Source organism: Caretta caretta, chromosome 5, assembly GCF_965140235.1.
Source record: "Caretta caretta isolate rCarCar2 chromosome 5, rCarCar1.hap1, whole genome shotgun sequence".
NCBI classification, from domain to species: Eukaryota; Metazoa; Chordata; order Testudines; family Cheloniidae; genus Caretta; species Caretta caretta.
The window spans coordinates 93,084,885-93,100,102 of record NC_134210.1 but is presented as its reverse complement, the minus strand read 5'-3'; the positions used below and the strand labels follow the sequence as shown (position 1 = coordinate 93,100,102).

General features: G+C 41.8%; 1 protein-coding gene across 1 annotated transcript in view; it reads right to left on the bottom strand.

Moving 5' to 3' along the window:
- Positions 1–12,742, bottom strand: part of FRMD3 (FERM domain containing 3) — a 219,218-nt gene extending 206,476 nt beyond the window's left edge. The window contains exon 1 of the mRNA XM_048849947.2: positions 12,252–12,742. Coding sequence (XP_048705904.1) covers positions 12,252–12,401 — 150 coding nt within the window. The 5' untranslated portion in view covers positions 12,402–12,742. The remainder of the gene's footprint in view (positions 1–12,251) is intronic.
- Positions 12,743–15,218: the final 2,476 nt, after the last annotated feature.

Below are 15,218 nucleotides of genomic sequence, written 5' to 3'. Positions count from 1 at the left end.
AAAAAAAGGGACAGCGGTATTTAAAAAGACACATTTTATAAAACAGTGGCTACACTCTTTCAGGGTAAACCTTGCTGTTAACATTACATACATAGCACATGTGCTTTCGTTACAAGGTCGCATTTTGCCTCCTCCCACCGCGTGACTACCCCCTCAACCCTCCCCCCTCCCTGTGGCTAACAGCGGGGAACATTTCTGTTTAGCCACAGGCAAACAGCCCAGCAGGAATGGGCTCCTCTGAGTGTCCCCTGAAGAAAAGCACTCTATTTCAACCAGGTGACCATGAATTATATCTCACTCTCCTGAGGATAACACAGAGAGATAAAGAACGGATGTTGTTTGAATGCCAGCAAACATACACTGCAATGCTTTGTTCTACAATGATTCCCGAGTACGTGTTACTGGCCTGGAGTGGTAAAGTGTCCTACCATGAAGGACTCAATAAGGCTGCCCTCCCCAGAAACCTTTTGCAAAGGCTTTAGGACTACATCTAGGAGAACCGCAAATGCCAGGGCAAAGTAATCCTTTCACATGCTTGCTTTTAAACCATGTATAGTATTTTAAAAGGTACACTCACCAGAGGTCCCTTCTCTGCCTGCTGGGTCCAGGAGGCAGCCTTGGGTGGGTTCGGGGGGTACTGGCTCCAGGTCTAGGGTGAGAAACAGTTCCTGGCTGTCGGGAAAACTGGTTTCTCTGCTTGCTTGCTGTGAGCTATCTTCGTCCCCAAAACCTGCTTCCGTATTGCCTCCATCTCCATTGAAGGAGTCAAACAATACGGCTGGGGTAGTGGTGGCTGAACCCCCTAAAATGGCATGCAGCTCATCATAGAAGCAGCATGTTTGGGGCTCTGACCCGGAGCAGCTGTTCGCCTCTCTGGTTTTCTGGTAGGCTTGCCTCAGCTCCTTCAGTTTCACGCGGCACTGCTTCGGGTCCCTGTTATGGCCTCTGTCCTTCATGCCCTGGGAGATTTTCACAAAGGTTTTGGCATTTCGAAAACTGGAACGGAGTTCTGATAGCACGGATTCCTCTCCCCAAACAGCGATCAGATCCCATACCTCCCGTTCGGTCCATGATGGAGCTCTTTTGCGATTCTGGGACTCCATCATGGTCACCTGTGCTGATGAGCTCTGCATGGTCACCTGCAGCTTGCCACGCTGGCCAAACAGGAAATGAGATTCAAAAGTTCGCGGTTCTTTTCCTGTCTACCTGGCCAGTGCATCTGAGTTGAGAGTGCTGTCCAGAGCGGTCATAATGGAGCACTCTGGGATAGCTCCCGGAGGCCAATACCGTCGAATTGTGTCCACAGTACCCCAAATTCGAGCCGGCAACGTCGATTTAAGCGCTAATCCACTTGTCAGGGGTGGAGTAAGGAAATCGATTTTAAGAGCCCTTTAAGTCGAAATAAAGGGCTTCATTGTGTGGACGGGTGCAGGTTTACATCGATTTAACGCTGCTAAATTCGACCTAAAGTCCTAGTGTAGACCAGGGCTCAGAGAATAGGCCTCTGTACTTAAAGGTGCACTACAAAAAACAAGGTGAAAACATTCCCTTCTGCCAGTTACATCGCTACATACACAACACTAAATGACATTGGGGGTTCCAGATTTATTCCTGCTATGTGACTTCCACATCAAATATACTTTGTTTATAAGAAAAAAAAGATAGAATTGCTTATTATCAATCCTGCAAACTGCTGAGCGCCCCGGTAATTCAACTTCACTAGTAATAAGACTGAAGTCAGAATTTAAACAGTTCTGTGAAGGATGTTCAAGCCTCAATCCCCACTCCTGCATAGTGTAGGAAATCTCAAAGAAATAAAAAGCTAATAATTAACAAAATACTTTATGTAACACTTTCAATTCTAAGCTCTCAAAGAAATTTACAGAAGTATTGAGTATTATTTTTGCCCCTTTTTACAGAGGGAGAAACTGAGATGAAGTGAGATCAAGCAATTTACCCCAAGTCATAGAGCAAGTCAGTGGCACAGTTGACAACAGGAGTCAAAATATAGATTCCTCATGCTGTGCTTTAAACATTAGACCATGTGTCTCCTACTTTTACATTCTGATTGGTTAATAGGCTCCAACAGAATATACACATACAGTATTTTTATTATGTTAACAACAGTATTATGTAAAAGGATTAATTCCTTACTGGTTAAGAAGATTTTGAATAAACCACACAGTGCTAGAATTTATTTTACTATCCTGTCTGCAACAGTTTAAGTCTCTTTTTGAGTAATGCTAACAGATTTTCAGCACTGAAATATACGCAAAGAGAAGCAAGGGGGAAATGAAGGTTTTGGGGGTTTTTTAAGCAAATGATCATTACCCCTTCTACAGGAATCATTCATTTTTGTTTTATGGTCATACTGCACTGTTTCCAAGGTAAGCAGAGAGTATAAAAAGACCCATCAAGTGTTCTGTTTTATCTCAAGTTTCCAGGGTCACTTTCAATGACATAGCGAGTTTTCCTTTTCCTCTAAAGTAAATGTTACCAGAATATGGATTTCCTTATAACAATAAAGTAATACTTTGTACTTCATGTTTTTCATCCCTCAACCTTTCTTAAGTAAGCTTCACAATACCCTGTGAGGTCAGTAACGATTATACATATTTGCAAGGATCATTTCACTCACTACTGAAGTGCAGCCAACTCTGGGGTTGGAATGCAACAGCTGTTTAACAGTATACACAAACACCAAGATTTTGTTATCAGCTGATGTTTATACAAAATAAAATAAAGTAAAAAAGGAAACAAGATTTGCATGGGCAAAGAGAATGGAACAAGACTGGATATAATAATCAAAGGTGGGGATGTAGGAGAGATAGGTCATGTAAAGATTTGAAGAAAAGGACCACAATATTAAACTTGATTTAACAGGCATGAGATTGGAACAGGAGCAGAATGTGGTCTAATATGCAGGCATGGAAAATTATTTTAGCTGCTCAATTCCGGATGAACTGGAGAGAAGCAATGGAAAACAAGGAAGCCAGAGAGAAATAGGTTGTAGTATTTAAGACATCAGCTAAACAAAGCATAGACATGCAGTGTTGGGATTAGTAGGAAGTGATGTATTTTCACCATGTGATAGAGAAAGGAACAGCAGGGTTCATTTGGCGACAGCTTGGATGTGACAGGAAAGAGAGAGAGAGAGAGAGAGAAAGAGAAAGGAGTCCGAGATGACCGAGGTTATGAACCTTGGTAACGAAGGATGGCAATAATTGTCTGCACCAGATGAGAAGAGAGGAAAGGGCTTAGAAGGCAATGGGAAGAGACAGAACTTATCTACAGTATGTTTAATTTGATAAACCAGGACACCCAAGAGATAGCAATGCCACAAAAGTGCAAGTATATTTCTACATCAACAGGAATCATAAATAAAAGAATATATCAGATACCAACTTTGCTCATTATCTGGCCTGAATGATTGAGCCGTCGTCAGCTATGTACAGCCTGTCAGATGGTGACAATCTAAATCTGTAGGGAGAAAACGCAGAGATCTTATTCCCTCTTCTCAGAGGGATTCAAATCCCTTTTTTTTTTTTTGTGAAAGATAACTTACTTGGCCTCCATCAAATTATGGAAACAGGATTTCAAAGAAATATAAAAGTTTGGATTCAAGTGAATGCAACAAAAAATCCTAAATAGGATGTTTCCACACTGCTGATTTGTTCTGGCTCTAACCTTGAGTGCATTATTCCTGTTAAATGATCTCCCAGTTACATCAAGTGGTTGATTATATCTAGACAGAACTGAGCATCTCAGAATGCCAGAAGTCCCTATCTTGTGAGGTACACGGTACCTGCAGTTCTCTTGCAAGACAGGGGAATCCATGAAGTCATTAGGAGTGGGAGATGCTCTATACCTCACAGGAGTCACTCAGCACATAACAGGATCAAATCCATTATTTGAGGAGATTTCAGTTGTGCTGGACTGTCTTATTTACGTTGCTATTTTTTTTCCTCCACTGGCTTTGAGGGTTTTTTTATTTTTATTACAATAGTACCCATAAAGTGCTAGGCTTTGTCCAAACATATAGGATGACTCAGGCTGCACCTCTAAAAGCTTATGTTCTTGGAAGACAAACAACTAATGGAGGATGGGTAGAAATCAAAACATGATTATACATATGATTATTTTAAATTAGTATCAGCTACTCCCAACTTCCCCTCTAACTAGTAATTATTAACTGGCTAATTTTGTGTAGTGAGAAGTGCATTTTTAGCTCTTTCCTTCTTCACATAATCCGTAACAATAAGTCAAAATTTTTGGTACATAAGTGTATTTCAATGTAACAGGCAATTTGGAAAAAAAAAAGACCCAAAAGGTTATTATGTGAGTCTAACGGCATAAACAGAGATCAATTCCTATTCAGGCAGGTACATTTACTTCTAAATTTCACACTAGAGAGAGAGGGAAAGAGAGACTGGTATTGAACAACCAGACAGCTTTGTGATATTAATAAATATCTTCAAACCCTATGAAGGTAAGAGTCAAGATTTTTTATAAATAGGAACTGCTAATATGTTTTTTGGTTTATATACCTAGCTAATAACAGTCACTGTTTTGTTTTGGTTTTTTTTTTATAATGGAATTATTCAGTTCTTAAAAGGGCACACAATACATCTACAAGTGTACAAGAGTAGATCATTGTAAGCCTGTGCAATTGTATGAAAGAACAACAGAAATCTAGTTTAATACATACAGGCAGTGTCTCAAATTGATCAGTGGGGCTTTTGACATCCAGTTCTTGTCAAGTGCACTACTAATAATTGCACAGCTACTAATACAGACCACAGTATCACACCTTTAAATGTATCAATAAAATGTGACATGAAACACATAATTTGCATCCCCTACCTACATCTTCTATCTCCATTTCCTAATAGCTGAATTGTTACAGCACTATCAAGCAGCTCAAGGCATTTGCAGGTTATGGCTCTGACATCACTTACAGGATAAATATAAATTCACTAAATCTCCTGCCTGCTGCCTATATAATCCCTTAACCTTTCCCTTTCCACAGCTAAGGTTCGTCATCTTCATCCCTGGCTTCTTAGCTCTCTGATTTCCCTTGTTCCCCTCTCCTTCCCATTTACTTTCCAAGTTGTCGTCAACATCTCACACGTCTTCACAGTGGGCGTCATCTCCCAATGGACACTGGTCCTTCATCGCAAAAGCTTGCTTCAGCCTACTCTATTGTTCTTCACATTTCACCGAGCGATGAGAATTTTAAAGAGAACCCTTTGGTTAAAGTTTATTTTGTAAATTGATATATTTCTGTAAGACGCAACGAGAGAATATATTAAATTTATTCAAGAAGATGGGTCCACAATTATTAATAGAAAGATACAGGAGACTGCGAATATCACATTAAAGAATAAATACCAACATGTTAATAGATTCCTTAAATTACAGCAGTGAACATGTGTGCTCAAGAGAAAAGGTAAAAGAAAAAACCTGTTCATAAATAATTTATCAGTTTCACAATCTAAAATAAGTCAGAAATATTTTCTGCAAAGGGCTGTAGAAAATTGATATAGAAAAGTCAATGTAAAATTGATGGAGCATTCACAACAGATTGTAATGACCACTCTCAGATTTGGTCTTCCCCATTCTTTTTTTAAGTCATGCACTAAGAGGTGTAAGATCTATGAGCAGATCATAACCAAAGCAGAAGAAAGTTTGTTTTCCTTTTTGAACTGAAAACAATTTTTCCATACCCTTTTTCCCCCCTAATTTGACAACTGGACTCACCAAGATATGTTTTAATGATAACTAAATCATTTATGTACCAAAATAGTAATGTAATGAAACTATAAGCAAATATACACATTTCTATTCAGGAAAGATCAACTCAACTGCAGCATCTTTTGTTGAGAAGGTCCTGTTATTGGAGTTTTACAGCTCAGCTGACTGAAGCATAAGGAGATCAAGTAACTTGCCCCAGGTCATTCAATATTTTTACAAATAGTCACAAAGAAAGTAAAAAGAAAAGGAGGACTTGTGGCACCTTAGAGACTAACAAATTTATTTGAGCATTCGTGAGCTACAGCTCACTTCAGATACATTCACTATCAGCTTTAATGTCTCAGTAATAAAGTATGATTTGGAGGTGGGGAGCTCTTTCACACCAACTTTACAGAATCTCTTAGGAGGGTCAGAGCAGCTGGAGTTGAAAGACCTGAAATGCCAGAAGCTGTTTAAGGCTATCAGATTGCAGTGTAATTTAAATTAGAAACATGTTACATTTACTAGCCTTTCTGGAGATGAGGGTTAAAATTCTATCTTTGGTCATCTATGAAAAATTAATTTAATGGTTTCACAATGTTCATGACAGACATTTGTTCACATAAAAAACCCACTATACAATTTGATAGTCCAACATAACACTCTCTACTCAAGAAAGATCAGATACTGGAATTAGCACGTGTATATCAGGATTAAAAGTATATTGGAATAATTAAGGTGCCAATTCAACACAGTATACATAAACCCATACTTAATTTTAAGCATGTCAGTTAGTCCCATTGAACTCAATGTTTGTACAGAACCTAGCACAGTGGGGCCTTTGGGACTATTGCAATATAAACAACCATAATAATAAATATTGAAGAACAGACCTACTAGCACTTAAAATACATAGTCTCTAAGAACATGTGAGTCATAAAGCATCCTATCATCTACTCATTAAAGGTATTTAGGTTATGGTGACAAAGTTTAAACCAGGATACTTTGATATTTTAACATAATATTGGCAAAACCAAGAACAGAATCCCTGTTTGCTTTGCACAACTCTCTGGGTTTCACGGTTCCTCAACAAATTCTTACTGTTCTGAATCTGATTACAGGAAAAGGTTCTAAATCCTATTTTACCATTATCCTCTCCTAAACCTTTACTGAAATCCCTTTAGTATTGTGCTCAGGTCAGGCAGGTCAACTGCCTTTTGCAAATGGAAAAAGACAGTGACCACCGTACCTTTAGGTTATTTTCCATTCTGTCTAACTTTTAGCTATGCAACTACAGCTTTACCCTACCACTGCTGTAAGACTATCAAATGTGCAGGTCCCGGAACGGCTTAACCCATAAATTAAAAAAAGTGGGAAACAAACGTCATTGCAAGAATTAGTTAAACCTCAGTCCCCAACCATTTCCTGTGTCACTCCTCACTTTGTCTAATTTGCACTCATGAAGCTAAAGAAAGCAATATTTTGAATTCTGACCTTTGAGCTACATACCTAGCCCTAAGCTACTTGATGACCTACATGAAGACAGTTCTACAGCCTAGTTGGCTAGAATCTGCAAATGCATGATTCATATTAGTCTCTCCCCAACCCACTCCATAGTATTTCACAAAAAAAAATTATTTCCAGCAGTAGACACTATTAGCCTCTTGAGTGACCAAAGTGCCACTGGAAAGAACCTTAATGCTTAAACGCAAATGCAGTTCTTATTTTTCCTTGAATCCCATTACATTTACACAAAGAAAATTAAGCCACTTTTTTAAATCCAGTTAACCCTGAGTGCCCTTATGGTTTGGCTGAAGAATGTGCAATTCTGGTTGCACCTTTTGTTGGGCCAAATTCTGCAATGAAGTTGTGAACAGGTATACAAATGAGTATATTTGTTTAGCTTTATGTTGAAGTGCCTATTGTGAGCTCTAAAATAACTCCACACCTGTAACCTAGCTATGGTCATGGGTATATATTCAAATAGGATTTGGCAGTGTAGAAGTTTTGAGCCAGCGCATTACAAACTACATATAGCTGCATTTCTCACCCACACCCCCCCAAAAAAGCACAAACAGAACGTGGGCCCCTCTCTATTTCTTACTACATCCATACGGCCAGTGCTCAGATTCTGTATTTGAGGAATTAGGCTCTACTGTTCTGTTAATGATCAAAACATTACCGTCCAGTGTTATCCAGCTGTCACAACTCTAGTGTTACTGCTGTTACCCCACAGCACACAACATGGGCTGCTCTCTCCCTTATGAATATGCAGCATTTGGATAACATAGCTAACATGCAAAAAAATTTTGTCCAAACAAGTTTTTCCTCAGTGATTCTGGGAAGGCATGCAGGAGTTTTGTGAAAGTGTGAGGCTGTCTACTCTGGTGCATGGAAATTTTAAAGTGTGTGCGTGGGTGCTCTGTTTGTGTGTACCACTGAAAAATCGGCCGAGTTGGATTTTCCTTTTCACATGCCCTATTTTGGGCAAAATACACTTCATTCTCCTGCTACAAACACATCTTTTTGCCCTCTGAAAGCAAGTGGCGTTCTGTTTTGCGTATCCACTGAACGCCCTACTGGGACAAGTCAGCTTACTTTGCTTTCTATACCTACCTTCTATTCATCTTGCATACAAAGATGAACTTAGAGTGTCATGTAGGTTCCTGAAGAATTTTGTCCATTCAATTAAGTCCACACACATGACGCAGAAGCTGAAGCTTGGATTTTGTTCATTTGTTAGGCCTTTCTTAACTTAACACATTTCCTTTTGTTCAATAATGGAGTTTTAGGCAAGGCCCTCTATGTTCCACAGTGAAGTACCTGGATTTTTGACAGGCTGGAAATTGTGTGGCAGATTCTATTTAAAATTTTAAATAGAGATATTTTAAATTTCAATATTAAAATACGATCAGTTCAGTAGCTATAGTCTAACAATTCAAATTTTATATTGTCTCTGCATATTCAGTTTTTGATACACTAAAGATTTTTGTTTTGACAAAGTATAATTGCACTGTATATGTTACTGGGGGGAAGGTGGAGGCTTTGCCAGCTAAGCAAGAAACAGTTTGGACTTTTGGCAGATGGGAGAGAATGGAAGGCAGTTTGGGATTGTGAAACATACATTGGCTGGGCTTTTTGGCTAAAGTGCTCAGCAGTGAAATAAACAATGTTGACATTTACACAGTCATCCTTAGGTTTCAGAGTCCACAACCCATATAGGAAAATGAAGATCATCACATCTTAGATCTATTGTTTTGGGCTGTTTGCAGACTCCAGAAGACATCATTTATAATCAGTTTAAGTTTTCAGGGTTGTCTTCATAACTATGACAGTTAAAAAGACTTTAAAATGTTGTTGTTTTTCTACATATATCGTTTTAATACCACAAATGCAACATTTTTACAGAATAACCTGACTGGTTCCATTACCATAATAAGCTAATCACCTGGCACTCACTCTGCCAAGTCCCTAGAGGACTGCACCTTTTAGCCTTCCAGACCAGAGGCCAGATTCTCAGCTGGTGTAACTGTAGCGCCAGTAAGTATATTGAACTAGTCTGATTGCAGTAGCTGAGAATCTCAACCTAAGTTCTTTGTTATATAGAGATACTCTTTTTTCCCCACTGATGTCAGAGATGGGTGGGGGAGGGATAGTTCAGTGGTTTGAGCATTGGCCTGCTAAACCCAGGGTTGTGAGTTCAATACTTGAGGGGGCCATTTAGGGATCTGGGGCAAAAACTGGGGATTGGTCCTGCTTCAAGCAGGGGGTTGGACTAGATGACCTCCTGAGGTCCCTTCCAACCCTAACCTTCTATGAATCTATGTGCAGCTTTTTGCAGTATTAAGCTCACACAAGTGCCATTCTGAAGGACATCCAGGTTCACGCACTCATTAAAGCTATGATCTCATAACTACACTGTTCAATTACCAAATAATTTAGTACTGCATGTATACGATGTCAGTAATTCCCTGATACTTCCAGGCATTTTACAAGATCAAGAATTAAATTCTACACTGATTTACACCCTGAACAATCCCATTATGTGACAGTCAATGTAGCTGCCCAGGAAGTAAACCAGAACAGAATTTGGTTCAAGCAAAAAAAAGTTGCAAAATTCATGGGTCCTGATTTTCAGAGGTGATGTGCACTCACAAATCCTAATGACTGTAATTCAAGTTGTGGGTGCTCAGTATCTCTGGAAATCAGGCCTGTGGTGACCTATGGCCTAGCAAAGGAAAAGAAGCACTCTCTTCTGACATGAAGGGCCAAATCAGTGAAGTCAGTATGGTTACCATGGTTATACAGGGAAGAATTTGGCCTCAAATGCTTACAGAATTCTCTGCATTCCTCACGAGAGGACCATATCCGAGTTTGGGTTTTATTAGGAATATTTCCATTTCACCCAAACCGGTCTGTCAATTACCACCACAGGCAGACAACAAACTCTGCTCCATTAGCAATTTCACAGGCTTTTCTACATTGTGTGGTTCTCTCAAATGGGTCTGTCTTTTTTCAGGCTGGTAAGAGCAAGGAAAGGTGAGCACAATTAAATCACCCTGATTTTAACTGTTCAGCTGTGTTAAATTTGATTAAAAATCCTCATGTGAGGAACTATTCTCTACCTTAAATCATGGGAAAATACCAAGAAGTTCACTTCATTCCTTCAGATACGGTTCACTTTGAATGCTATGAACTTTCTCAATGCTCAGTATTGCCTAAGCGCAAACACTTTTGAATCCTGCTTTCAAAATAATGTTTTGCTGACAATGGTAATGAGGTCCATCCATCACAACAAGGAACAGATCAAACACTTCATTGGTGCATGCTGTTGTACTGGAGCTTTTTATCCTAGGAAACTTTAGGTACAAGGAATAACCCCCCCCCCGGCTTTATACATATTAACAACATTTTTTGTCCAATAGATCTAACAACACTTGTAATTCATGCAGCTTCTCCGATAACTCTCAATAGGAAATCAAGATTACTTCATGAGAATATTGAACAGAACCAGATTCCAGGCACTTCAAAATAAATGGGGGAGGGTTTAATAAATTCTCACATGGTTATTGGTCACTTTGCCAGGACAGAGCGGAATTAAAAAAAAAAACAAAAAAAAAACGCAGCACATCAGTCCATAGTGTATTTCAGATGTAAATTAGCATATCTGCTCTTCTGTTAAACACACCCTGAATATATTTCCTTCATTGTACACAGCAGGAGCAGCAGCAGCAAGGCTGCCAGAGGGCGCAGCGTCTGCTCATTCACATAGGAGGTGCTCTCCAGTCCTAGACAGCAAAAATAAAGGACAGGTGGAAAGGGCATCCCATAGGAACTGCCTACCACTTTGCCATTAACAAATGGTGTAGAGCCTAACGATAAGTAGGCCCTTTGGAGGTGAAAGGGGGTCTGGCTGTGACCGAATTACTTACACAGATCAAAGCAAAAGGAAGTACTTATTTCCTGTGCAACAGGGCAGCAGCCCAGCTGTTCCCAACAGCAGGGTGAGGTCTGCTGCTGCCAAAAAACCAACCAACACACCACACAAATCTTTCATTGTGAAGAAGGAGATGGAATACATAAGAAAAACTCCAGGATCCACCACTATCAGAAAACAGAAATGCAATTTACATTCATAATCAATAGCTAATTGCTCTTGGCAGATTTAGCATTGCAGTACCAACTGTAAACTGTGTTATACTTTCTTTGTTTCTTTTTTCCAAGGAAATAAATATTTTCCAGTATGTCACGGAGACACAAACATTACACACACATACACACACACACCAGATTTGTCCCTGGCATCACTCCTGCTAAGTCAGAGTTACAACAGAACAAACTACTACAGCCAGCATTTCCGTTAGTCAGTTCCTAGATGCTGGAACTAGGTGTGATGCTGCACCCCCCTGGTTTGAAGGGGTTTCCATCATACACAGGGTTTACAGTTTGGTTCAATGGCTCTCAGCACTCCCACTATACAAACTGTTATTCCAGTGAAGTTCGTTCATTTGCAGTACAGTACTGTCCTTTCACAGCAATTCTCTAACAGTTTTTCTTCTGGCAGTTTTCCCCAATCACACTCTCTCCCGTAACCACTCTGTTTATTTGGCCTTTGCTTTCCCCGTCTGCTTCTCTAGAGGCTCTCACTCCCCATGTATATAACTTCTCCATACACCCGTAGTGAACACACCAGGCAGTGTGCGTGTGTGAGAGAGAAGAGAATAGAACTGGATGGAATGACACGCCTGGTGTAAATGTCAATGCACGATTATGTGCTGAAGAGCACATGGGCTAAAAGGAAAGAGCAGACGGGGGTATGTTACCAGGGAAGGGAAAATATATTAAGAGGGCCAGACCTGTAAGTGCCCCCGGCGTGGTTGATCTTGCAGAGGGGCCAGAGGGTTGGAGTATTGTGTTTTACAGCCCTGGGGCTGCCTGTGATTTAGACCAGGGAAATCCTTCCCACTCGCCCATCTTAAGGCACTCCCCACCCCATACCCCCCCACCCCGACAGGCACCTGGATATGGCAGGAGATCTCAGAGTCGTCCAGCAGCCGGATGGTGCATTTCATCTCCTGGCTCAGGGACCTGATGCTCGAGCTCCGGAACCGGATCATTTTCATGGTCCTCCTGCCGCCTCTCCTCATGCACTCGCAGGGGGCGAACATGCACCAAAGCCCCCGTGGGGAGCGAGCCCAGCCGCCCGGGCACCTGGAGCCACCCACCCCGGGCCGCGCAGTGCAGCTAGAGCGGAGCTCGGCGGCCGCTCAGCCCCGAGGCGGCGGCTCCAGCCGCGGAGCGGACACCATCCTGCCGCCCTTGCCTCTGCCTGCGCCGCCCGAGCCCGGGCTCTTCCCCGCAGCCAGACCCCGGAGGGGGGGCGGGCGCGCGCGCGCGCCGGAACCACAAGCCCCGCCGGCGTGTGAAGAGAGTGGGAGCCCGGGGTCTGCGCCAGGGGCTGGGACCGCTGCTGCTGCTGCGTCAGGCTCTGCTCGCCTGTCTCCAGCCCAGCCTCAGCATCCCTCCACCCCTCCCTGCCCCGCAGCCCGCCGTTGCCCCTCCCTACGCCTCCTCCCCCTTCTCTCTCTCTCTCCCTCCCTCTAGCTCACCTCTTTTCTCTCGCGCCCAGTCGCCACCTCTTGCCTGTCACCTCTTCCCTCTCACATTCTCTTCCTCTCCTCCCTCCATTTCTTTCTTCTCTTCCCTGCCTGCCTTCCTCCTCCCATTTTTTCACCCCCGTGCCCCAGCAGACAGAGTGCATGGGAACAAGTGGGATTAAACTAAGGGCTTGGTCTCAAAGCACCCCCAGGAGAAGGGGGTCCTTGCTGCAGATTTGGAAAAGGCAGCATCTTCCACCTTTGCAAGGAAAATGATGAAAGTGCTAAGGGTGCAACTGCTCTGCTTATTTTAGCATGGCATTTGGCACATAAACACAAGTTCCTTGACCTAAGGAGTTTATCGTACAAAGCCTCACCCGAACGTCCCCTGCACCTGAGTAACTCAATTTTGTGTTTCCAGGAGTTGGGCCCTGCTCAGAACAAAAACAGCGGGGGGTGGTGGTGGACATGGATGGAGTAAGAAGATGGAAAGGTATAGAATGCTATAATTACAACCCATTATCACTATATCCTATTTAAGAATGTGTCTTGGAGCCACCTGATTCCAGTGAGAGCTAGTCTGTTATATGGGATATCTTCTCGTCCCATTAGCTGGTCCCTACCTATCTATGATTCGAAAGGAGAGAAAATGAAATCATCAGATCACCAGGAAGCCACTGTCTTGGCTACTGCACCATCAAGAGGGTGCAACTCAATGTGCCACCAAACTACGAACAGGGTTGCCAGGGATCCGGTTTTCAACTGGAATGCCCAGTCGAAAAGGGACCCTGGTGGCTCCAGTCAGCAGCACCAACGGGGCTGTTAAAAGTGCAGTTAGCAGCGCAGCAGGGGCCTAAGGCTAAGGCAGGCAGTGAATGAGAGTGGGGGATAGGGTGACCAGATGTCCCAGTTTTATAGGGAGAGTCCTAATATTTGGGGCTTTTTTTAATATAGGCTCCTATTACCCCTCCCCCATCCTATTTTTCACACTTGCTATCTGGTCACCCTAGTGGGGGAGAGCAAGTGACATAAGGAGGGAGGATGGAGCAAGCAGGGGCAGAGCCTCAGATGAGGGTCGGGGCAGGGGTGTTTGGTTTTGTTCAGTTAGAAAGGTGGCAACCCTAGCTACAAAGGCTGTGGCATGTAGTATAAGCACTAAGAACAGGTATGGTATAGACAGCAGTGGTTCTCAACCTTTCCAGGCTATTGTACCCCTTTCAGGAGTCTGATTTGTCTTGCATACTCCCACGTTTCTCCTCACTTAAAAACTACTTGCTTACAGACAAAAATATCACAACACACTATTACTGAAAAATTGCTTACTTTCTCATTTTTACTATCTAATTATAAAATAAATCAATTACAATATAACTATTCCACTTACATTTCAGTATATAGAGCAGTATAAACAAATCATTGGTTGGTATGTAAATTTTAGTTTGTATTGACTTCCCTACTGCTTTTTACATACCCTGTTGTAAGACTAGGCAAATATCTAGGTGAGTTAATGTACTCCCTGGAAGACCTCTGCGTACCTCCAGGGGTACATGTACCCTGGTTAAGAACCACTAGTATAGAGGCCTTAACAAGGCTTTTAACAGTCCCACAACACATTCTCATAAACCAGCTAGGGAAATGTGATCAGATTAAAGTACAACTGGTTGAAAGACCATACTCAAAAGGGTAGTTATCAATATTTCACCATCAGATTGGCAAGGCGTATCTAGTGGGGACCTACCAGGGGTCAGTTCTGGGTCAGGTTCTATTCAATATTTTCATTAATGACTTGGATAACTGAATGGAGAGTATGCCTCTAAAGTTTGCGGATGAAGAAGCTGGGAGGGGTTACAAGCACCTTTGACGACAGGATTAGAATCAAAATAACCTCGACAAATTGGAGAATTGGTCTGAAATCAACAAGATGAAATTCAATAAAAACAAAGTACAAAGTACTTCACTTAGGAAGTCAAATGTGCAGCTACAAAATGGGGAATTACTGAGTAGATGATAGTGCTGTTAAAAAGAATCTAGGTGTTATAGTGGATCTCAAAATTGAATGAGTCAATAGTGTGATGCAGTTGTGAAAAAGGTTAACATTCTGGGGTGTACAACAGAATTGTATGTAAGACATAGAAGGTAATAGTTCCGTTCTATTTGGCCCTGGTGAGGCCTCAGTTGGAGTACTGCGTACAATTCCGGGCACTACCCTTTGGACTTGCTCCAATTCGTCCATACCTTTCCAAAAGTGGAGTGCCAAAAATGATAAAAGGTTTAGAAAATGTGACCTGTGAAGAAAAGATTAAGAAAAAAAAAGGCTGTTTTTTAACCTGAACATGGTTGGTGCATGAACAGCTGGCTGGGGAAGGCTAGTCCCCCAGAACCCCTTTC